Here is a 25,968-nt window from a genome sequence, read left to right as displayed (position 1 = left end):
GCAGCACCATATCCAGGTGTGCAACAAAAGTGCTTCCTAACAGCAAGCCCCCCTGCCATTTCCCCCCCATTTTGCATGTTTTAATATAGGCCTTAATTTGGGGGGAGGGGCTTAATTTCATTCCATGCCTATAAAACATGCTGGGACTTCCTATTGGGGGAGGCCGTATTGTTGGAGAAACAGGGTACATCAGTCATGTTTAGAAGATTTAATATTTTTATCTACAAAAGATTCTTGTTCTAATAAGAATAATCCGCACAGAATCACTTTTGCGAGTTCGGTGTTGTAATCAAATAAATAAAGAATAAGTATAATTAAGTAAAATCCCATTTGTAATGTATCATTGCCATCTTGTGGTCCATTCAGACATTGTCATATGAGATTTTTCTTTCCTGTTTTATCAAGTTACGTCTCAATCATTCAATGCTAAATGTTTACACTTTGAGTGTTTAACATTTAGTATTTTTTTATACTATATTCCTTTAAAAGAAAGCTTTTATTTTTGTGGTATTGAGCTGTTTCTTTAAAGAAGAATGGATGAGTTAAAACTTCCAGAAACTACAAGGCCAGGAGATTTCTTTCTCATTTTTTACCTTTCATTGACTATAAGATAATACAAATTGTGAGGACATGCATCTCTCACACATGCTATTTGGTCTCTAAGATGAATTAGAAAGAAAAAATCCTTACTGAAACAACCATTTATCTCATCAATGATAACTAACATTAAAAATGTATTGATGTCTTCTATTGATTTTATTTTGTAGTGGTCTAACATTACAGTATGAAGAAATAAAAAGAAGACGAAATTGTGCCATTACAGGTATAATTGCTAAAGGCTGTGTAAATAATTGGCAAGGCAAGGTAAGTTAATCTTTTTCAATACAAAATGAAAATTTTTATTATCTAATTAATGGATAGTTTTAAAATAGAATTTGCAGCTATCACAACAAACCTGTTATTCTGTTAATAAAACATTTAAAGCTGTTTGTTTTAAAAACATTAAAGTTTGTTTAGTTCAACTGATTTTGATAGATTATGAATGGGATAATCTGAATATAATTTGAAGCAGAGTTTGGGAAGGAGCTAAAAAATCTCTATTCAATAGTTGGGGATATTCCATAATATTCACTACAAGTAAAGATGCAAACATATACTTTGACAATTTTTTGTACTTTTACGTTATTGCTTTTTAAGAGTATTCACTATAAGTACTAAATAGTCAAACACAGTTGTACTATTATTATTGGTTGCATAATCAGCTAAATATACTGAATTTAATGTTTCCTGAGGGCCTGACATTCGCAAATGTTTTATTACTCTTATATCTTATTATTTCAACAGAACTTTAATCTAACGATCACTGTTCCTGGTCTAAAGGAAGAATCCCAAGTTTTGAAAATTAAACTTCTCCCAGGTAAGTAAAATATTTGGAATATATTTAAGCATATGTTGAAAATGACACTAATGTAATGATTTACAAAGAGATGTACATTTTGTAGACATATTGGAATCCAGTTTCGGCATAGAATAGATCAACTTTTGTGGTATTGTTTTTCTGGTTGATTAACATGAACATAGTACAAATAGCTATACTGAATATCGGAAGAATGAGATGAATATGAAAAATGAAGATTTCTGATTTGTCATATTTCAGAGGAAAAAATAGTGTAAGGGTTTTAGAGGAGAGCCAGTTTGGTGCGGTGGTTAAGATATCGGGCAGAAACCGACAGATGAGTTCTAATCCTGCCATAGGCATAAAGCCAACTAAGTGATTTTGGAGCCAGTCACACTTTTTTTTATCTCAAGAAGCAGATAAAAAAAACAATCCCTAAATTTTGTCAAATAAACATCAGGGATTTATCCAGGCAGAAGCTAGGAGTCAACATTTATTAGCCATCACATATACATACACATGTGCCCACACCCACACATACTTATTTGTACTTAGACCTTCAAATAACTTAGGCCTTTTACTTTTTGAAAAAAAATGGCTTTGACATTGCCTGGACAATGAGAAGCCTTATCTTTGTTCAGGATTACTGTGAGAGAAGGGAATGGAAAATGTTGAACCATATAGAACTTTGAAATGCTTAAACACCATATAAGCACTAAAATGAAAAAAGAAACAGGTAACATTCACTACAAGGGAAGCTTTGTTTATTTTCAAATGGTCCCTGAAATTTTCCAGTTATTTTATATGACCATTTGAAGTGAACCAATACATGATAATGAACATTCAGCATTCTCTTTCACTGTTGAATGTAAGAAATATTTTTTTAAAAAATATATCTTTAATGAAGCTGATTCCTGGTGACTACATGAACATCTCCAAACCACAAGTGTTTTGCCACTGGTGCTATCTTTTTTGGGGGAGGGGGTGTTAATCTTTTAGTTTAGTTTCTATAGTGTTTTCCCGTGGCTTTGAAGTATGTGGCAAGGGTAAACAATCATCTCCCCAATTTACTTTGGCAAAATAGAGTAACACAAAATATAATTTAAACATTAATTTTACTAAAATATATAAAAATGAAAATGTGAAATCTCTTTTTAACTTTAGATTATCTTATATAAAAATCATTAATTGACAAAAATAGAAGATTGGCTGCATTGGCTTACATATCCATATCTTGTACGTTGTATTGTATTGTTTATGGCATGGATATAATTTAAAATATTGACATTTTCAAAGTTTTTAGTTTGTTTTTGGACATTTTATTTTTTATTTTTTTATTGATAAAATTGATTGATTTTACTTAATGCTAAAAAGGTAATTCTTTTAATGCTTGTAGCAATAAATTAAATGTCAGTTTCTGACCTCCAACAGGCCTTCCTCAGCAGCTAAGTGTGAAACCAGATTCTGATGTCTTGACAATTGAGAATGGAACAGCTTTCTCTTTTCATGTTGAGGTATTGGATGAAGTTGGTAACATAACAGCTCAACCAAACCTGCTTGTTCAGTGCAAGGTAGGCAGTGTCTCTCAAATACAATTGCTTATATTGCTGAAAATAACATTATGGAAATATTCTGTGAACCCATAGCATATGTATTTACTGAAAACGTCATCCTTTTTATAGGAATAAACCATTGTTACTTCATCATGTTTGTAGTCTTGTCTTAAAATTTAGTTCTAAGACAGTTATACCATCTTGAATGGGCCATAACCTTAATCGAAATTATTCTTGATTATATTAGTTTTTAGGAGTTCCAGGCCTTCCTGTATATTCTGTAGATTTCAGCAGTCCTGAAAAAAATACATTAACTGGACCAGTTCTGCACATTCAAAATATAAAGAAAGATCAAAAACTTAAAGCAACAATCGAAATACCAGTAAGTTAAAGATATTCCCCCTCCTCCCTCCAGAATGCTATAACCCTTGCATATGCTTTTCTCTGTCTACTATCAATGCTTTTAACCTAACTAGAATGTTTTTTTAAAGCTGACAAAGCATAAAATAGTCTTTGGTGTTGATATAACTTTTAATTTCTTTTAAGATTATAGGTGAACTTCAGACATGAAAATCACGGGGAACAAATATATGTAATTTCTTAGACTATTCCCTGGCATATTAGAAAAAAAATTGTGTTAACATCTGCAGCAACTGAAAGAAATATCCTTGAATCTTGAACTTGGTTAATTTTGTACAAGCATATCTCTACAAGTTTCATGTCAATTATGGCTTTTACAAATAGGGAGTAACAGCATTTTATAAGAATGCTGTGTTTTTTAGCACTAAATCACTTTTATTGGAAATGGCTTATAAATTACTTTTTGGACATTAAGAACTTCCAAAAGTATACGTTTTGTTATACTGGATGATCTTCCTCCAACCCACAGTAAAATATAAGTTTGAAACTTAAAGAAAAACTTTTTAAAAATTTGGAATTAAGCAGCTAAAGGCAATTAGACTGTTATTTTTGGAAGGAAATTAACTGGATCAAGATTGAATGGAAATAAGACTTTGAAAAAGTTAGAATATTGCTTGTTGTTTGTATAAAATCCTATTTAACTATATGAGGATCTGAGTTTTAGTGTAAGAAATCCTTTCCTGGAAAATGTTCTGGATGAGAGAAAAACATGATAAGAAAAGAATTTGAAGACTGGTTAAGGAAGCAATCAGAAATAAATAAAGATTATAGTTAAAGGAGAATTCCCACTAATATAGAATGAAGAAAAATATTTTAACCCTGAAAGAATTTAAGGATACTTGGCAACAGTGTATCCAAAACATACTCTTTAGACCAATGGTAGCCAACCGGTCGGCCGCGAGAAAATTTTGGTGGGCCGCAGAGAAATGCCCCCCAAAACACCCCCCAAAGCCTGCCCACCCACTGGCTCCCACCCATTGGCCAAGCGCAAACCTGCAAAAAGCAGCGCAGTCCTTGCTGGGCAGGACGAGGTAATGGCGCTGTTGCAGCAAGAGGGAGCTGGTGGCACAGGTGGGCTGAAGCAGCAATGGAGATGGCCAGAAGGAGCAGGAGCGCCATGCTATTTGCATTTGCACGGCACTCCGCACCTTCCAGTTTGCCTCTCCTGGCCTGGGCTCTTCCTCGATGGCTGCAGACTGTAGGGACAACCTGGGGCAGGAAAAGTACTGGCTTGTGGTGGTGGAGGGGGCAGAGTGGGCAAGTCTGCGCTCACCATCCAGTTCAGAGGTTTGGAATCGGGCGGCAGGGGAGGCATCAGTTTCCTCGTCCCTCTTGGTGCTCTGCTTTGCTGCTGCCCACCCCGCCATGGCCCAAGCCATCGCTGCCCGTGGAAAGCACAGGAAAAGCGAGCAGAAACAGCTCTCGCTGGGGCGAAAGAGCTGAGGTCGAGGAAGGCACAGGCAAGAGAAGATGGAAGCTGCTGCCTTTGAAAAGCGCTGCTTTCTGTTGCCTGTGCCTTCTGATCTCTGCTCTTTCGTCCCAGCGAGAGCAGTTTCTGCTTGCTTTCTTTTCCTGGGGGGGCAGCAGAGACATCAGGGCTGTTCTCCCTGCTCAGCAAGCCAGGCCTGGAGGAACGTGAAGAATTGCAAGCGAATGCTGGAGAAAAGCATGTTGAACAAGCCAACACACATTTCCAGCATGCTCTCCTCTGTCCCGAAGTAAGAATGAGTGGGGGGAAGGGTAGGAGGGAAGGAGAAGCCCGGCTGGCTTTCTTTTGGCATGGGATGGGGGAGGGAGACCAAATGCCCAGACCAAAAAAGCGCTGAGGAAGGTGGGCTCGTAATAATCATCCTGTTTGTGCAGGCGAGAGCTCCAGCTTTTCTGGACTCGACCCCCCCTTCAGCCTCCACACAGGGAGGGATCCTTCTCTGCTTGGAAGCAACAGGAGAAACCTGGAGCTTAGCCTCGGGGAGTCCTCTTCTTAGGTTGAGGCTGAAGGGGGGGTGTTGCCTGGTTATTAGGAGCCCGTCGGTGATTCCAGCCCGTCCCTCCTTCCCTCTCCCAACTAACTCCAGGCAGCCACACCTGGCAAAGGAGGGAGAGGTTTCCTTTGACTTGGGGGAGATATGAGATGGCTCTGCTTTTCTTCTGTTTGAGGGGGAGCCGGTTCCTCCCCGTCCAGATCTTCCCAGCCTCCAGGCACCATGTGGTTTCTTAAATCCTCCCTCTTCCCCCCCCCCCCCAAAGGATGAGAGAGGCCCTCCTTTTCCTTCGCTCTGCCCCACAGTTATGATTAAGCATTTATGATTTTGTTATTATTAAATAAGCATTTATGTGTCTGTGTGTGTGTGTGTGTTTTATATATATATAGATTTAAAATTATGAGTTTGGTGGTCCCCGAGTTCGAAAAGGTTGGCGACCCCTGCTTTAGACCATGGGTGTCAAACTCAACATGTCATTTTGCTGTCACATGACGTTTTGTGACATTTCTCCCATTCGCGGAGCTGGGATGGATGTGGCCTGTGCGCAATGCATCTGGAGTGCCAGTTTGACACCCCTGCTTTAGACTCTCTATGAATCAATAAAAATGGTCTTAAAAGAAGACATAGGATATAACCGAAAATCAGACTGTTTTGGATATGAATTTAAAATCAATTGATGTAGGAATATTATATAAGATGTTATATAAGAGCAACAAATGAAACTGGCTGAAGTTTCAATAATTAAAAGACATATACAAATAATAAACCAGAAGAACAACTTGGATACTCATGTTTTTACAAAAGAGAAGTGTTATATTATGAGGGAACTTTGAGGAAAGCAAAAGAGAGAAGAACCAATTTGGACATTACCTAAAAGGAATCCAGATCTTTAAGACTAAAACTAAGATCTACAAAGTGAGCCTATTTGATTAAGGTTTATGTTTATATTACAGTATATAATTCACTTCTTTTCTTAAAGCTTTTAAATGGTTTTTCCTGACTAGGACTTAACGTTGAGGCATTAAAATAGTTTTTAATGGAAAAAATATAAGAAGAAGATTTTGTTGTATTTTTAGAGGAAATAATAAGCTATGATATGAATAATTGAGTAGAGATGAAGAGAAATAATAAGAAATTAATTTGTGGAATAACAATTGAAGGAATTAAATATTAATATTTTCAATTTGTTGTTTCTCGTAATTAATGGATTTTTCTTGATTATGTTTGAATGATGAAGTTTTAAAGATTTGTTTTTATATATTAGCCATGGACTTTTGGTGATTAGGATTGAAAGATTTTTATTATTTGCCAATAGAATAAAAGGTGATTTATGGAATGAAGAGAGTTTTGGTTGAAATATCAGAGATGGTATTAAACTATTAAAAATGTTTATACTTGTTTGGATGAAAGAAGTTAAGTGCTTTTGTATTTTCTATATTATTTTCCTTAGTTCGTATTAGTTTTTATCTTTGTAATTTTAAATTTCAATTAAAAATATTATATAAAACAGTGGTGGTATTCGACCCGTTTTACCCGGTCCTGGAGAGCCAGTAAGAGCAATGAGCAGGAGAGACTGAAACGGTGTGCTCTGCTGTTGGGCCCACCTGCCTGCCCAGGCTCCCATACTCACCTTTATCCGCTGAATTTGAAGTGCAGCTGCTTTGTGCGGCACAGAATAGTGCCGCACGGCGGCGGCTGAAGCGACTGGGACCATGCAAGCTTGCAGGAGGCAAGTTAGAACGCCTCTGCACCTGCGCAAAGTGTGCATTTGCTGCACGCGCGCACACAAAGTGTGTGCATGCATTCACCAAGCCACGCCCACTGAACCTGTGGCAACAATATTTGAATCCCACCACTGATATAAAAACGTAATCTTTTTTAAAAAATAAAATTTATGTTTTCTTCTTTTGAAAGAAAAGCATATAACCATCACAATTGTAACTGACATCAGAATTATTATGGTAGGAACAGCATATTTAAAAAAACAAATGTAGTGTTTCTTAGTTGTATTTTGATATATAGATATTATATTTTATGTTAAAAATACATTGCAAATATTCATAGTATACTAACTATTATTAATTAGGTTTATTAGGTAAAATATTGTTGTACAGCTTTGAAAATTCAAATTTCTTTTCCTTGTGATATTTTTTTGTTTTGTTTTTATTGCTAGAGTTTTAAAAATGTGCTACCAGTACACAAGACTATCAAACTGCTTCCTAGTGGGCGTCCTGCAGGACTTCAGATTTATTGCAGTGAAGGAGAAAACATTGTTCAGATTAAAGACGAAGAAGTAATTAATGGTGTTGCAGGTGATACGCTAAAAAATCTTACATTTCAAATGTATGACGAAGGAAAAAGAGAAATCAAAATAATTCCAGCTCTAGCTGAAAAAATTAAAGTAAGTATAGATTATGTTGTGAATATAATAATGGAAATGTGCCTAGAAATGTTCTTATTAATTTATTTAATTACAGCTCTAAATTTTCTAAGCAAAATAGACTATTACTTAAGCTGCCCATATCTTTTATAATGAATTAATATTTGTAAACCTTCAAGGAAAAGAAGAAAAAAAATAGCAGTTCAGGTTGTTCTCTTTTTCGTCACACATATAGAACTTAGAAAGCTGCCTACTTCTGTTCAATTTTTTAAAAATACTCAATCTTAAATGTTACTGTGGAATGTGAAGAGCTAATCCTTAAAGAATATTGAATGCTGACTATTAGGATATGCTTAAAAGGAGAGTTGTGTTTAAAGTCCCAAAAGGAACTATACTTTTCAAGAAGTTAATGCCAAACCTTTTTTCAATTTACTGTAGTTTGGCAGAAACAAAAATTTAGCAGGAGTTCAATGTTACTTTCTGGGACAATGAGGGAAAAACTGATGCCTGTTCCCCCCTCCCCCATCTCCTTATATGGCTGCATTTTTTTCTTCACCTTTTGATCTTAGATGCATATTTGTATGAGTCTCTATGGCAGTGATGGCTAATCTTTTTGGCACCAAGTGCCCAAAGCGCGCACACATGCACCCCCAAAATGCAACACATGTGTGCGTGACCCCCATGCATGCACATGTAACTCCCATATGTGCACTCCGTCCCTGCGCATGCACCCCCGCACGCATGCACTCCACTCCCATTCGTGCACGTTTAACCCTTGCGCGTGCGCCCCAGACCCACACATGCATGTGCAACCTCGCGCATGCACCCCACCCACCCCGTGCATGCTCCCTGCCCCTTGCACATGCATGGCAGAAACCCAAAAATCAGTTGGCCAGTGGGAGTCGCACGCACACATGCGTGACAGAGCTGAGCTAGGGCAACGGTTCACATGCCCACAGAGAGGACTCTGTGTGCCACCATGGCTCTATGGTATCTTTGTAAGCCTCCAAAAGCTTCAGCAGCTTTAAGGCACAATCTGAAGGTACCAAGAGGATATCAACTCCAGATTTGAAGCATTGTTACCTTTCTGATCTGGATACCACCCACTAGCATTTAACTGGGAGACGCAATGCATCACAGGTCAACAACTTTTGGATGAAGTTTTCTCAAATGGGCTAACTTACAAAATGTGTTCAAAATCCAGGATCCATGATTCCGGTGGGATTGAAATTTACATGGACTTTGAAGTGATTCACCTTTCTTGAAAAGTATTTTTTGTTAATTATTTCAAACAGTTGTCATAGTCTACCGTGAGAGCATTATACTGGGAACATATTTATGTTACACTTTTATTGCATGTACATAATTTTGGATATTCAGGTTTGCTTATATTAAATTGAAACACTTTCAGTTCAATCCATTAAAAGTATTTCCATTTAGGACATTCAGGTGTTCATGGATTTCCAAAAAAAAATAATCATCAAAACCAGGAAAAATGTTATTTTCTAGTATCCAAAGTATTTTTTTTATCTTAGGTAAGCTGGACTCCGAAGCTTAATAGCAAAGAACTGATCCAAGGATCGCTACCTAATGTGAAAGTTCCAACATCTGTAAAAGATGAATGCTGTTGTCTGCTTACATTCAGTGATGAACGCGTGTCTTTGACAAGTTCATTTGTGGTCAGGTTTGTACATTTTCTTCAATCATGTTTCAGTAATGAAGCTTATACTGTAGCTTTTCCTGCTGGGCAAAATACTGTTACTGCCAACTTTTGTTTATACAGACATACAGTATGAATGTTAAGAAGACATACTGTATATTAACATATATAAATGTTACACCTGCCCAACTATAATCACATCACCACATTTAGGGTGGTTGGCAGCCTGCTCACATTTACAACCAGTTGCCAACTGCCTTCACAATTGTGTGATTGTCTTTCTACAGTTTTCTCTGGAAAAGATCAATGTTCAGGGGGACACTTAGTGAAGCCTAGAAGATTGTGTCTGATAAGTAGAAAGTAGAAGCACAACTGTTTTGGGGCTTCAAGCCACAAGATCACTTCAGGAGCAGGAAAAGAGGTGCTTTGTAATTACTCCATCGTAGGGTTTGTAGTTATTGGAGATGAAGAAGATCAAAACCTGCATGTTGCCATAATGATGCCAAAATAACAAAACATGTATTATGACAACAGAATGCATGGTCTGCCCTTTTGTATTTGTAGCAGTGTCATATGCAAAGTATACAAGGGGTAGAGTTTGCATTACATCACAACACATGTTCTGTCATTTTCTCCCCTCCTCCACTCCCATTTCTGCAAATGTCCCTGCCCGAATCTCAGTAAAGATTAGCTATACAAAGTATGAACAATATGAAATTTACCTCTATTTCCTTAAAATGTATATTAATCTCTTGTTGTTTATTTCACTAGACCACTTGCTGATGAGCCAAAACATATCAAATGCGAAATTAAAGGACCAAATATAATAAAAATGGGTGAAAAGCTGCAAGATGAAATTGGTATATATGTGTAACTCTTAACATTTTTAACTGACACCTTGATAGTACCATGGCAATATATTCACCAGCTGCGGTCGTGTTGCTTTTATTTACTCAGTCAGTTCTCAAGATATTTGAGTTCCAATCTGTCCATAGTATGCAAAGTAAATCTACATTTACATTTGGCCCCACATTCTGATTTGATTTAGTGCTGTTAAGTTTGCATTAATGGCATGTTGACTAAGATTCTAGGCTTCTATTACATTTAGACTCTGAGATAAAATATTCTGTTTGCGTAGTTAAGCCCATTTCAGATCTTGAATAAGCATGAAATCAAACTACTGTTGTATTTAACATCAAGGAGAACTTTTAAGCTTTATGTAGAATGTAGTTTACAATAACATATTATAAATATGGTAATATTTTAATCTGTATTGTAATTCTACAATATTTTTATAACTTGTACTTTATATATATATATAAAAAGAGATAATGATTACTGATCAGCATGGAAATCAGATTCAATCCCTGTCATCATCTTGTATGAATGCCTTGAAGATTTCTGGAAATGGTCTGGATAAATCAGAATTGAAAACTTTTTGGCAGGTATTTTTTTTTAATATCCCACATTATATCTATTAAAATATTTTTTGCTTTAAAGAAATAGGGAGAGGAATTTATACCTCTATCGCTGAAGCAGCTTACAAGAAATTCTTGACCTCTAGTCATTCATTTAGAAGCCATTCTAAGTTATGACAGTACTGAAAAAAAGTATTTTGCAGGTGCTCCTTAAATTCACAGCATCCCTGCAGTCATGTATGTGATCATGATTCAGGCAATTGGCAGTCGGCGTGCATTTACGACAATTACAGTATCTGAGGAACATTTGGTCACCATTTGTAACTTTCCCATCTAGCTTCCAAGAAGCAAAGTAAATGGGTGGAAAAACGGCTTCACATAACAACTATGATTCACTTAAAGACACTAACTATAAAGGTCATAAAATTGGTGTGACAACTCAATTGATCATGTGATAATTCACTTAATGACCACATCTCTAAATGACAGAGGTTTTAGTCCTATTTGTGGTCATAAGTCCGTTACAGTTACATGAACATTAAGAGATGGCTAGAATGCCTTTTCAATCCTAGGAAAACTATTTTATTATTCATAAACAAATGTGTTAATTGGGTTCTCTTTATCTACTTTTAGAATTTTGTGAAAAACCAGTCAGGTTTTAGGTTATATTGCTGTAGAAATACTTAATATTTAAAAGGGTTCCCAACTCCTAAACATCACTATATATAAAATGATATATTTGATCCAAATTTCTGTGAAATATATTATAACTTTTGTCAACTCACATAAATTCTTGGACCAAATTTAGCTTTAGATTTCAGTTACTTTGTATCAGATATGCAATATGTACCATATTTTTCGGTGTTTAAGATGCACTTCCCCCCCCCCAAAAAAAGCAGGCAGAAATGTCTGTGCACCTTATACAGCATATGTTGCCGAAGCCCCGCCCACCCACCAGCTCCCACCCTTCCTCTGCCTCCCAGCAATTTGCCTCCTTGCAGCAAACAGCCTGGTCAGCTTCAGCACAGCCTGATTGAGCACAAGCAGCTGATTGTCGATTGGAATTGCCTCCCACCAATGAGCTGTTTCAGGCTGCAGGGATCACCATCGCCTATTGCCACCTCCGCACGCTCCATTTTCGGCCTCCGCATCCCATTTTTGGACTTCGCACACCTCATTTTCTGCCTGTTCTGGGCCATGGGGATTGGCATGGGCAGAAAATGGGGTGCAGGGAGGCCAAAAGTGGGATGCAGAGACCGAAAATGGGGTGCACAGAGGCGGAAAAAGGCAATGTCAATCCCTACAGCCTGAAACAGCTGGTCGTCTGGAGATAATTCCACCAACAATCAGCTGCTTGTGCTCAATCAGGCTGCGTTGATGCTGACCAGGCTATTTGCTGCAAGGAGGCAAATTGCTGGGAGGAAGGGGCAGTGGGAGATTTTTTTTTTTTTTCCTCCCCAAAAGCTAAGTGCGTCTTATATTTTGGAGTGTCTTATACTCTGAATAATACAGTATTTTCTTGTTATGCTTTTACAATTAACTAATTTTCCCCATAAAATTCTAACAAGTTTTCTTCAACTCTTATTACATATTTTTATAGGAAAATACACGAACTATTTCTATCAAAGGAATTAAGTTTGAACCAGGCCCACCAGAATTTAAAGAACTGCACGTTGCTTGGCATGATTTGTCCCATTACCTGAAGTTAAATTTGATTGCTGGCCGTCCTGCTAAATTGTGTCTTCTGGATTGGATAGAACCAGACAAAGTAAGTCAATGGCATATGATAGAATACTAACCAAATGATGCTATGCTAACAATTTTGCGAATCTGTAAAATTTGAAAGTTGCGTGGTTTATTAAGTATGCTTGAAAGCTTGATATATTTATTATCTGGTATAAAAGTGAGCACTGCAACAAAAAATGTAATTTGAATTTATATTCATAAATAATTAATGAAATAGCATATGCATGTTATATATTCTACATAATTCCAAATAATAATCTTTTTTTAAGGCTATATCTGTAATTAATGGCAAAGAATTACCACAGGCTCTTATAATCCAGCTCTGTGATCAGTGGAATAATCCATCTGATGAACCTAATGTCAAAATCAAACTTGTAAAAGATAATAAAATAGAGGTAAGTAGAACTTGCTCTTCCCATTACAACTTCCTTATACCATAGAGATTGATTGCCCATATATTGTACTAAAGTTTATTTCCTATGGCATCTTGTTTCTTTCTGCGGAATTATTTCACTTGATAGATAAAACTTCATTGATTAAATCAATTAAGCATATCAAATATACAAACTGATACAAAAATACAATTAGAGCAAAAAACATTGGAACATGTTCATAATAAATCATCTCCAGAATATTGTATTTTACTGGGAAGTCAAGAATATATAGGAAAAAAATGTTATTTAGTAAGGTTTATCAGTATTTTGTCATAAAAAGAATTTTTTTTCCAGATTGTTCCTTCAAATATGCTGTATGAAACAAATGTAACTGGTAGAGCAACCTTTGGAGTTCTTACTATTCATGCTCCTAAGTAAGTGATTAAAATTCTTCCTATTATTCAGAATATACTTAATATATATATTTAATAATCCTGCTACGATGGCATAGAAACTTACGTATTTATCTTAAAAATTGTTCTCCCTAATTCTGGATCTGGTGTGTGCTATAAATGGGAAATAAGGATGAGCAGGAATAATACCAGGAATTAAACCCACAAGAAAATCAAGATTCAAAGAAACAAAAATCACATGACTGTAAACATTACAAATTTTGTTTAAAAAGCAAATGTTGCAAAATGCCAGATGTAAAGTCCAGATGAACAGATTGAATGTTAGTCATTGAAAAACCATAAAGGTGGGGTTTGTATATATTTAAATTTGTGTCATGTTAATTTAATATATCAGCTATCATATCCTATAATGAAAAATTTGAAATATTAATTAAATGATATGGTATATGATATATTTATATATACACATATATAAATATGATACAGCTCACAATATTTACATCAATAGCAAGAACAATAAAAATAGACAATTATACTAAAATCACTATTGCAAATTCAATTCAGTACAAAAATCAGTAGTTAAATATCAATACATCTAATTCCGTATAACTATTAAAGAGGTTCACCATTACCACCGGACTCTCAAGTATGGTAGCACAGCCATACCTTTAGGGCTTTCAAAAAGGCCAATAGAGTAGGGGGGATAACCTAAATTCTGGGGAATGACATTTCAAAGGTGGATACCAAGGTGGAAAACGTTCTCTTCCTATCAGATGAAAGTAGACAGGAGCCGTAACATGCCTCTCTTCCAGATCCAATGGGACAGGTAGATATAACTGTGGAGTTGCCCCTGGAAACACAGTTTAAAGGCAGCCCTATGTAGAGCACATGACGGTAATATTTGGGAGGTAATCAGTAAATGAGTGATAGAAGCAATGTGTCGTGGTCCAAGAAATGGTACAAATGGCACCCAACACAAAACTACATAAAGGAATCTGGAATTCAGGAGGATGTCCAGAATGCACACAATGTCTGTTCAGGGCAGTGCCACCTGATTAAGAAAAAGAGATGATAAATCCCTAAAACCAGAAGTCCCCAAAGCCACTGAGTCTTGCTACAGTTAAGCTGAAAGCTGTTGTTCCCAGCTTCCAGTCACTACAACATCACAACATATTTTAGTTTATCATGGACAGAGGTGTTAAGCTGAGTATCATCAGTGTATTGAAGACAGTTACTCCATGGTGATGAATGATCTCACCCATTAGCTTTATGTAGATGTTAAATGGGTGAGAGGAAAGTACCAAATCTCTTGGAATTCCACAAAGCAAGGACCACGAGCTTCAGACGCTGACTGAAACCATCCAGGGAAAAAGGAGGAGAATCAGCACAATATAGTGCCACCTATATACCTAGTCCCTGAAACCAGTCCAAAATAATTCCATGGGTGATGATACCAAAGGCTGCCAAGAGACCAAGAAAAGAAGCCATTCGTGTGCTGTTTGTGAATACATGCCAGTAGCTAAATGTCAAAATTTTAATCACATGACCATGGGGATACTGTGCTAGTTGTAAAAAAAATGGTTGTAAGTCAAAGATTACCGTATATTGGAACTCCTATATTTCTATTTAAAATGTTGAAGCCTTCAGTAGAACTATACTGATGTTTAATTATTATTGTATTTCAGAGGAGAGTACAACTTGCATTTCGAGGCCTCTTATAATGGGAAAGAACTAAGAAGTCCAGTGATCATAATAAATGTTTGGCCTGACCCAGAGAAACCTGTAGATTTTAATATTAAATATGATGAGAGTGCTATCTTCACCGCTGGAAACACTTTTCCTGGTGAGTGCTTTAACATTTTTTTTATTTTCTAAGATAATCATTAGAAAGTTGGAATGCTTTTATTTCTTATTTTTCAACAGAATATTTTTGGCCATCTTTTAAAAGATAGTTTGCTCTATCAATGTCATTTTTAGGTTATAAAATGACAGTTACTCTATAGCCGTGTTGGTGAACCTATGGCACGTGTGCCAGAAGTGGCATGCAGAGCCACTTCTGCCGGCAAGTGAGAGGTCGCCCGGAAGAGCCCCACTGCACATGCGCACACGCCGCCGTTGCCCGACAGCTGATTGTCGGGTATCTGGCATGCATGCGCGGGGGCAGGGTTGTATGGGAGATGTGCACGCATGCACAGACATGCAGCATGCGTGGGGGTCTAGCGCACATACGCAGAGATGCGCAGTGTGTGTGGGATAATGCACACTTGTGCAGACACATGGTGCGCAGGGGGATCGCGTGTGCATGCACAGGGGGTGGGGGCCAAGCGCGCATTGCCTTCTGGGTGCTGGCACATGAGCACGAGTGCAATTTTCGGCACGGGATCCAAAAAAGGTTAGCCACTACTGCTCTATAGCTTAACACAGCAATCTGCTGATGTCTTGGTGCTAAATGCCTTTACATTGAACTATCATATGAATAGATCTGAATTTACGCTGCTTAAAACCTTTTTTCTGCTCCACAGGACAAAGTATATTAAGTATGATTGAAAGATTAGTGGTAGGCCTATAGAAAGTAGTGATAATTTTCAAGACCTACATTGAAGCTAAGAACAGTTTATTATCTGATACCAAATCTTTTCAGAGTTTCTGCAAACTCTGAAAAGCAGTGATCTGTAGGGATTAGGAATATTGTTTTTCAATTGATATCTTGCATTATTGGATTGGTGGAATACAAATTACTCTCACATTATATTCCCATTGGAATATGCCTTCATATTCTTTAATGTAATCTTACCAAAGTTGAGATTATTCACGCCTTTTTAATAATAAAGATAATTAGTACCTTTTGGAAGTAAACTTCTATTATTCTTTTCAGTTTTTCAGCAATTCAGTTTCGATTTGCTTCTGTAGATACTCCTCAATGTTCTTAATCTCCAAACCAAAAGAATTTATGCGTTATTTATTTATTGTATTACATGTATTCATTTTATTTATTATATTATTACAGAATTTATTTATTTTATTACTGTAGCCTATATCAATGAAAGATAGTTTCAGTCAAAATGGGGAATCAGTTTCATGATTTGGCTTTGGTCAAAGTGCTGACATCAGTCTTGAAACCTGATTGCATTTTCCTTCCTCTTCACTATAAAAAGTATCTGTCCCATCATCCATGTCCATGGCATTGGAACCAGTGGATGCTTTGGCACCACTGACTCTGTAAACCACTTAGAGGGGGCTGTAAAACACTGTGAAGCAGTATATAAGTCTAAGTGCTATTGGCTATTCTGAGTTATGGCACTGGATTCTTTGGCTATGATGTGATGTCATTAAATGTCTGGGAATATAGTGATGCATTTTTATAGAATATATATCATTATAGTATCCTTATCAGTTTCTTACATTCTTTGACATGTATTTCTGACGTAATATTTTACTTCAGAATTTTAATCTGGAAGTTAAGTTTAGCAACATGTGTAAGAAACATACATTTCTTTCCCTCATGCAGATTTCCTGGTTAGTGTTATTTCTGAAGATGGCAACAATATTAAAAATATAAATCCAGAAAGGATTTGTATGAAAATTAAGGAAACAGACAATGATGAAAATGTAAGTAACAGGAAACAATGTGTGCAACAGATAGACAGACATTTTACATATGTGTACAAATTTAGTTCCAGTTAAACCTATCCATCAATTTATTGATAATTATGTTATTTTTTCATCATACCAGATGTTTCACAGTATTGCCTTGTTCAGTAATTGATCAGGTTCCATAAAAGAAATTTCAGTGTTGGAATAAATATCTTGACAAGTGTTTTTCACACTCTCCTAAAGATATGTCATTTGAGCATTAGTGTAAATCGCTTCAGTGTTTTAGAGAACAATTGCTCATTTTAAATTAATACAATAATCTGTAATTTTATTTAGACAAAGATAGCTTTGCTCTGGTAATATCTTCATTTATATTAAAGCAGTGAATTTTTATTATTATTATTTTGTTACCTGTAAAATGATCTGGAACTTCTGTTGATTGAAAGTAGACGAGAATGATCATTGCTAAAAGCATTGGTTTCTGTATCCTTAAAGCTCAAAGAGGTTAGAGATGAGATTACATGAAGAATCACATCATTATTATCTACTTGGATCATGAGATAATTTTATGAGCACTTTTGAGGTTGAAAGATAATACTTTCTAGTAGGGGAGTCCAATTACTGAATGTATTCAAAAGAGAAATTTGTCTAGCATCTATGATTTATCCTCTCCTATTTATATATACCCATTAATTTTAATGTTGTATGAATTTGTTCTGTATGCATTTTACTTTACATTTTCTTTAACATAAATATCAACATAATTAATAGTGAACTTTGGTCTTTTAAGATAATCTATTGATTTGATTTTGACTAAAAACTAAAAAATGAGCTTAATTTATACTATATACTTTTTAAGGTTCTTAGTTAAAATAATGTCTATCATTTTATTTATTTAGATTCTAAAGGATTCAAAGTAACTGAATTTAATAAAATTACTTTTTAAATGCTTACATATATAATGTGGCTTTCTCATTATCTTTTTACTTTTTCTTTTTAGATTACAACATTTCAGTGTATCAAAGCAAACAATGACAAGGATGAGGGCTGGTTTTGCTTCAGGTTAACAAATAATGTTGTTTTATAGTAGTTCTATAATGCTGCTTACAAAAATAATCAGTTTTGTTTTTAAATATAGTTTGGTTTGATAGCAATAATTTATTTTTATTAAGATTGAAATTCATATTGTAGGTATGATTTTTTCAAGCTAGGTATTGATATGTTGTCTGTTAAATACCTGTGTCTAGAATAGTGTTTCAAAATTGAGAATATATATGCAAAAGTATAGCAAGTATTGCAGACATTAAATATGAAAATTCTGTTTATTTCTTTTTAATCAGTCTGAGTATTTCTTATTTTCAGACTGCCTAAAATATATAATAAAACAAGTTATGTTGAAAAAGCTGATTTTGGTTCATTTGTTTCAAAGAGCAATGTAAAAATTAATAGGGAAAATATTGAGAATTTAAGTATTGTAAATTTTAAAGAAATACTAACATTAGTGTTTATAATTTAGGAATGAAATGGTTCCAAAAAAAGCAGGCAAATACAGCATCCAATTTATATTTACAATTGACAAAACAAGTGTTCTTAGCAGTAAAGAGGTGAGTTTTTGAAATAATATGTAAAAATGTTACATGTTAAAAATTTTACATTTTTAAAATTGTATTTTATTACTTCTCTAGTAAGATTTTGCCCAGCTACAAATTGTATTGACTTTTTAGCATGCATAAGCATGTCTTACCTTTATTAGATTAAAAAATAAAAAATATATACCAAAAGGGTTATCTAATCAATTGACATCTTTGTTAGTTTTAGATTTATTGGTCCAGGAAAAGGCTTAAAAAACAACAACCCAACTTTACACAGTTTAATAAGGCTGCTGGATTTAAAATTTGCTCCAATGAATGGTATCACTTGATTCAAATTTTTATCAAAATCTAATGAAGCCATACAGAACTGTTGATTGCCCTCTATCAGTGACAGTTATGTCTTATGCCTATAGCAGTTTAAATCTATTGCCCCCCCTTCCTATCTGCATTACATGATATAAAACTGAGAGGTTGTTGTTGTCTTAATTTATCTTCCTTCTATTCATTTCATGTCTACTTTCCAACCAAGTGTACGATAAATTCCAGATCTCATCGTACTCTCTCTCCTCTTTGTTTTTATGCCCCATTGACAACCTATCCATTTCTGCACATTGTAAAGTCTTCTTTATAATCATAAAGTCGGTGAGGGGGTTGTATTTTCACATTTCCAATTTTGGGCAAAGGCTATTCTTGCTGCTGTTAGTATATGGAGTATAATATATATAATATAATATATAGCAGGCGGGCGGGCGGTGCGAGCGGCGGGCAGTGGGGGGTCTCTTTTGGCCAGCCCCGATTTTTTTTTCAGAGGGGAATATCATGCCTGATCTGGGTCCTTTGTAATTTTAAACGGTCACTAAGAAACCAGTCATATCAAAGACAATCTGTAGTTTTCAATAAGTAACATCAAAAGTCATAAATACTTAGCTCTGTTGGGTATGTTTCTAGTCCATTGCTATATATGAAACAGTGAGTAAATGCTACTAACATTCTCAAAAAAATATTTGAACAGGGAAGTCAGTTCATTCTGCTTTTGTGTGGCCAGTGCTGAAATTTAGGGAGATGAATTACTCAACTATGCTACTATTTTCTGTGATATGTTTTGTGATTTTAAAAAAGCTGCAAAGAATAAAAACATAAATGCAAACAAAATTACTCAAGCATTTTGAACCAATTATTCTAAAACAGTTTACAGTGTATTTTAAGCAAACCAACAAGAAGCACAATTTCAACAGTGATATTGGAGTAGTAATACATTGCCAGTTGCTTCATAGGCCCAGGCTAGAAAGGAGTGAAATATGACAAGAATATGCATGGACACTTCTGCAATTAGGGCTAATGCTGTTGATAAATTTCTATATTGTACATTAAGTCTCTATATGTTGTGTTTTTTCCCTCAAGATTATAATTAATGTGGTGCCAAACCAGCCAAAACTGTTGAAGCCACAAACTGTGCCAAATACCCCTGCTGTGTCTAAGGTTCAGGATGTTGGCAGTCGGACCCTTGTCAAGAACTTGGTCCTCATTGTAACGGTGATTAATTGAATTGTGGTTTAAAATGGAGTTATATACATACATACAAACGTACATTCATGCATACATAATTTATACACATATACATACAAACTGGCGAGATCTGTGTCAGATTCAGAAAAATCCAAAGTCAAATTAGGTCAGTTTGTTAAAGCTTACTTTTTAAGTCTTTTTGAACCAACTAGAATTTCCCAAACCTTCATGATCACTGTGACATTTTAAGGAGCTTTTTATAGATACTTTACATGTCTATAAAAAGATTGGTGTGTTGCTTTGCAGTCCATACAGAGATGATACCAAGACAGAGAAAAAGAAGAAAAACCATTTTTGTTGGTCCACATCATTTAAGCAAAATATTATTTAAAGGGGTTTGTTAAAGTTTTGAAGGATTTGCTGAGAGGAGACAAAGAGAAGCTGAAAAGTAATCAAGTTCGGGGGGCATTATTTGAGGGATTAAAAACCATGATTGTTAAAAGTACAAAGAAAGGATATAGAGATGGCTTATTTCATCAAGGTTAAAATAAATATGCAGTTATTTCTGCAGCCCTAAATGGACTTTTGCTGACTAGGAATGAACAATAAAGCTTTAAGTTTTTTTTTTTAACATAATATAAGAGAGGAGTATAGAATGCAGACAGCATTTGTTGTATTTTAAGATATGGTGATACATTACCAAAATTGTTTGTACATTTCATGATTAAGAGGGAAGTTACTTACTTATGGGTTTTTTTCTTCTACTTTTTTCCTTTTCTGCACTTTTTTTTCAATTTTTATATTTTGTTTCTATTTTTTTTTTCTAAGTGTAATCTTTAATAAAATGGCTTTAAAAAAGAACTTATAATTTTCATCTTAAACTCAGGACTGTGTAGTCTGTGGATGGTATTCTATAAAATTCAAAAAATATACCATAAGCAAATGGAATACAAACTCCCAAATGTAGGTAGATTTCGTATGAGCTTTAAGATATGTATTGAACATTTTTAAAAATTCAATTCTAATTCAAGTGCCTTTTTAATTTAAGGATAAATACGATAACTGTACAGGAAGTGATTTAAATGGAAAAATTGAAGCAAAAATTAAAAGTTCAACTGAGAACAACCGTGATATTCCCTGGTTTCAAGGTGAAACAAGGACAGTTGTATTTCCTTTTCATAGAGGAACTGTTGAAATTGAGGTGAGTCTCCTTAAATAATCTTCCAATAAATAATTCAGGAATGGAAATGAGCAGTCTACTATATTCATGTACATATTATTATCTTAATATTTACCTTTCTTTGCCTATTTTTTCCTATAATTTAGAAAATGTTGTTATAAATGGACATGATTCTATTGCTTAATCACCATTCAGAGTTACAGCTGCTTCAGTAAAGGTGCTTTATGACCTGCAAAGCACTTTGGGCCATCATAAAATATCATGCTGTACACCCTTGCAGTCACATGGGTAGTTAGCAACTAGGTCACATTTATGATTGGTTGTAATATCCTGCAGTCACAATTTGCAATTTTACCTTTTGGAAGAATGCATTTGCTTACTGACTGCATTATTTGCTTAATGACTGCCACTGCAAAAGCTTGTTTAAAAAAAGGACTGGCCATAGGATGATTTGCTTTACAGTCATAATGATATAGGATTGGAATGCTGGTCCCCTTCTGTTGAGGATTTCCTGTAACAATATTTGAGGTTGCTGATTTTGTTCTTGTACATATATATATCTGATTCTGAGGACATTATGTTTGGGTTAATTTTAAATTGAGAGGAATAAAAATTTAAGCTTCTTATTGCTAAAAATGTGCTATTAATAACAGGTGCCACTTATTTTGAAAAAACATTTTGCAGTTGTTAGTATTGAACAAAGGTTAGGGCTTTATATACTAATTAAATGTATATTCACATTAGGTAAACAATTCTTAAATATATAATGCAGATCACACTGTTGTTTTTCAGAATCTTGTGGTAGCAGAAAATAGTCCGGGGGAAAATAGAACTCAGTATACTCTTGAATTTGAGCCAGTCATACGTAATTTAGAACAACCTTTGGAACCTTATTCTTTACCCTTTATGTTTTATCATGGTGAGTTTCAATAATTCCATTTTTTTTATTTTCTAAAGTTTATCTTTTTCCTCTATAATGTTTAAGAAGCTATTTCTAAACCAGATGTACAGGTATAGAATAGATGGACCCTGGCTCAAAAGTAGTAACAGGGATCTTGGGAGTCCTAGTGGACAATCACTTCAATGTGAACCAGCAGTGTGCTGCAGCCACCAAAAAAAACAATGCAGTCCTAGGCTTCATTAACAGAAATAGAATCAAGATCACATGAACCTTTTTAGAATGCCTTGGTAAGACCACACTTGGAATATTGCATCCAGTTTTGGTCACTACAATATAAAAAAAGCATTGAGACTCTGGAAAAAGTGCAAAGAAGAGCAACAAAGATTATCAGAGGGCAGAGACTAAAACATATGAAGAACTGTTGCAGGAATTGAGTATGTCTAGTCTAGTGCAAAGAAGGACCAAAGGTGACATCATGGCAGTGGTCCAATATTTGAGGGGCTGCCACAAAGAAGAGGGGGTCAACCTATTTTCCAAAGCACCAGAAGGCAGGATGGATGGAAAGCAAACAAGGTGAGAACCAATCTAGGTCTAAGGGGGAAAATTATGATAGTGAGAACAATTAATCAGTGGAACAGCTTGCCCTCAGAAGTTGTGGGTATTCCATCACTGGAGGCTTTTAAGAAGAGATTGGACAGTGATTGGTGCAGAATGGTAGGATCTCCTGCTTGAACAGGAGGTTGGACTAGAAGACCTTCAAGATCCCTTCCAACTGTTATTCTGTTATTGTATCTAATTAATTCATTGTATGTGTATCTGTTATTGAAAGGAAAAAATGAATTATTATTTTTTATCTTTAGATTATACGACTCAACAGAAGATGGCAAAACTTACAAAAGAGAAAGGCATCCTTTCACAGTCAATAAAGCAATGTACAGATTGGTTTGACTCTAAGAATCAGCGTATTGCTACAATAAAATGTAAGTATTGTGAGGATATTCTGTTCATGTACACATAATTTTGCAAGTCAAACAAGCCACATTGTTTTCAGGTAACTGATTTTGATGTTTCATCAATGAACATTCTTTATGTGCAGTTTTTTCATATGTTTTTAGTAAGACGGAGAAAGATCTAAAGTTGATTGCAGCCTTTGGCATGCCCCAACACATGCGGTATTTTTGCTACTTGCAAAGATGATACCATCAGTTTTTGGGTCATAGTACCTACCTAAAGAGCAACCAAAGCCCAGCTTTACCCAAAGGATATGAGAAGCTATGGAACTTACATGGAAGCTATGATCACCTATATTATCCATATGCCATCAAGTAGGAAATATATGCAATGTATTGACACATTTTTAAAGACCAGGATTTCTAAAGACCAAAATCAATGTATGAAGCAATATATGGGTATGGTGGAAGTAAGGACAGAAAGAAATGGATTGCTATACTGAATAGTATTTATATAAATTACTTGTATTGCTGTAGGTTTTGTTTGATTTATATTAGTGCATGTCTGTAATTGCTTTGGCTTACTATCACTTTTATTTTATTTTTCTTTTCATAAAATTGCTTACTCTGAAAGAAATTAGTGTAATGCTTATGCATAGTTCTTTTTAATAATGCTTATGGAAGTTTTTCAAAAACAGATAACAGTCTGTATCAGTTATTTCTTCTGGGTGGTCTTCACAAACTGTCCCATATAGAGTGTATAGCAGTAGTCAAGCTATGAGGTGATTAGGTCATGAAGGGCCCCTGATCTAGGAAATGGTGCAACTGGTACACCAGATGAAGTTGTACAAAGGTCTTCCTGGCCACAGCTGACACCTGCTCTTCAAGAATCCTGAAAAACCTTCAGATTGTATGCCAGCCTGGAAAGGGGAAATGCTATCCCATCCAAGGTTAAAGATGGAATCTCCCCAGATCTGTGTGGCTCAAACACCCAAAGTCACTCAGTCTTGGTAGAACTGAATCTGAGTTGGTTTCTGCCTATCAACCTGCATAGGTTCCACCTATGGAATATTTCAGAAATGTTCTTAGTGGAGGCATGCAAATTAATCAGAACAATAGAGACACTCGCTAACTTCACCTTCAACAGATAAAGTATCCTTCAGTGCCACAGTACTAATATTCCATCTAAATTTTAGAACTGCTATTAAACTGCTATTAAATTTTAGAACTGCTATATTAATGGGTGCTCAAATAAATTACACAGGGCAGCAAAGCTGCCCTTTAATATAGATATGGCCAGTTCATCTCATAAGCATGCCCAAAAACAGCTTTTGGGACAGGGAGAAGGTCTGTTTTTCACAATATATCTAGTTGTTAGTTTGCCAGGTTCTTACAAATTTTTCCCTCCTTAACCTAAGTCTGTTTACAGCGATTACTTTAAATTCCATGCCTTCATTATGTGCAAAATGTTTCTCAGGGTCAATTTCCCAACAACATAGATATCTCAACCGCAGCATATGTTAAACTAGAGAAGAAAAATAAAAAACATTTAAGTGATGAATTTAGATCTAAATAAAAAGTAATATAAAAATATGATTAAAAAGTTCCTGCGTTAATGTTGAAAAAAAACAAATCAAATTCCATTTTAAACCTCTGGCTTGAAAGATTATTTTAATTTTTATCTGGTACTGCTTTCACTAAGCAATGAAGTCACCTTTTAGTCCAACTTGTTATGCTGATTTATTTTCCAGGCCAAGCACAGGAAGCTAGGAAAAAGGAGTCACAGCTCAAAAATAAACTGAAAAGACATCAGATTGACATACCTGAGGCCAATGTGGTAATTTAATTTTCTTAATTTTTATTCATTTTTAACCATCAGAATTTTCATATAGAATAATTGTATCCAAAGAGATATAATAGACTTCTTGTTCTTGTACACAGAAAGATGTGCTGACAAAGTGGCCTGACTTTAATACAGGTAGTCCTCGACTGCCCATCACAGTTGTAAGTTGTGACAATTGTAAGACAGGCCACCCACACACAGCTGACCCCGTTTTATGACCTTTTTTGCAGCAGTCATTAACGTGAATGCCACAATCATAAACTGGTCAGCACAGTCATTAAGCATGCCATGGTCATAAAGCAAACCAATGGTTTGAAATGGGCTGGGTTTGGCAAAAATTGGAAGTAAATTCCGGGTTTTGGCAAAAACATTATATAAAACACAGTAATGTGATCAGGGGAGATTGCAAAGGTCATAATTGCAATGCGGTTACCAAGCTCCCGAAGTGCAGGCATGGAACTACGGGGTTGGCCCAGCCATTGGAACTTCAGAATAGGGCCACAACTACTCTCAGGGAGGTCCATTGTACTGTCCAACTAAGTTAAAGCCTACCTAGACCATATTTAACATGAAAGAACAGTGTTTAATAAGAAGTTAATCGGAATATGGAAAGAACATTCATACCTTACCTCTGTTAGGTTGCATGTCTCTTGGCCCTTGATAAGTATCTTTAAAACCAGGCTGCTCATCCAAGAGAGTCAGTTTGGTGAGTGCTTAAGGTATTAGGCTAGGTAGAATCTAGGATACTTAGTTCTAGTCCCATCATATGCACAAAGCCAGCTGGGTCATCTTGGGCCAATCACTCTCTCTCAGTCCTAGGAAGCAAGCAGTGACAAACTTGCTAAGGAAACTACAGGGGCTTGTTCAAGCAGTTAGCAGAAGTCACCACTGACCTAAATGCAACCCTCCCCCAATCAAAATAAGTATGCTATGTCAATCAATTTACAAATAATTGTGAAAGATAATGTAGGATTTAGTTTCAAGGTAAGCTTGTTTGTATATATGTTTTTTTTTTATTTTTGTAGGTAATTTTTTATTATACAATTATTTTTATTTTATT

At 35.4% G+C, this 25,968-nt stretch overlaps 1 protein-coding gene across 1 annotated transcript in view; it reads left to right on the top strand.

Moving 5' to 3' along the window:
* Positions 1-25,968, top strand: part of SMCHD1 (structural maintenance of chromosomes flexible hinge domain containing 1) — an 89,119-nt gene that overhangs the window by 45,645 nt on the left and 17,506 nt on the right. The window contains 20 exon segments of the mRNA XM_087960078.1: positions 768-864; positions 1,345-1,417; positions 2,828-2,967; positions 3,197-3,331; positions 7,525-7,752; positions 9,267-9,415; positions 10,163-10,251; positions 10,718-10,836; positions 12,410-12,577; positions 12,825-12,950; positions 13,284-13,363; positions 15,028-15,185; positions 16,851-16,951; positions 17,937-17,998; positions 18,453-18,540; positions 19,930-20,061; positions 21,083-21,235; positions 22,007-22,133; positions 22,976-23,095; positions 24,817-24,902. Of these exon segments, the coding sequence (XP_087816204.1) occupies positions 768-864; positions 1,345-1,417; positions 2,828-2,967; positions 3,197-3,331; positions 7,525-7,752; positions 9,267-9,415; positions 10,163-10,251; positions 10,718-10,836; positions 12,410-12,577; positions 12,825-12,950; positions 13,284-13,363; positions 15,028-15,185; positions 16,851-16,951; positions 17,937-17,998; positions 18,453-18,540; positions 19,930-20,061; positions 21,083-21,235; positions 22,007-22,133; positions 22,976-23,095; positions 24,817-24,902 (2,431 nt within the window).

The sequence above is a fragment of the Notechis scutatus genome, chromosome 3 (assembly GCF_049901735.1).
Source record: "Notechis scutatus isolate UNSWTSFEM ecotype Mainland chromosome 3, rNotScu1.2, whole genome shotgun sequence".
In the NCBI taxonomy this organism is placed as follows: domain Eukaryota; kingdom Metazoa; phylum Chordata; class Lepidosauria; order Squamata; family Elapidae; genus Notechis; species Notechis scutatus.
This window is presented reverse-complemented; position numbering and strand designations above follow the sequence as displayed.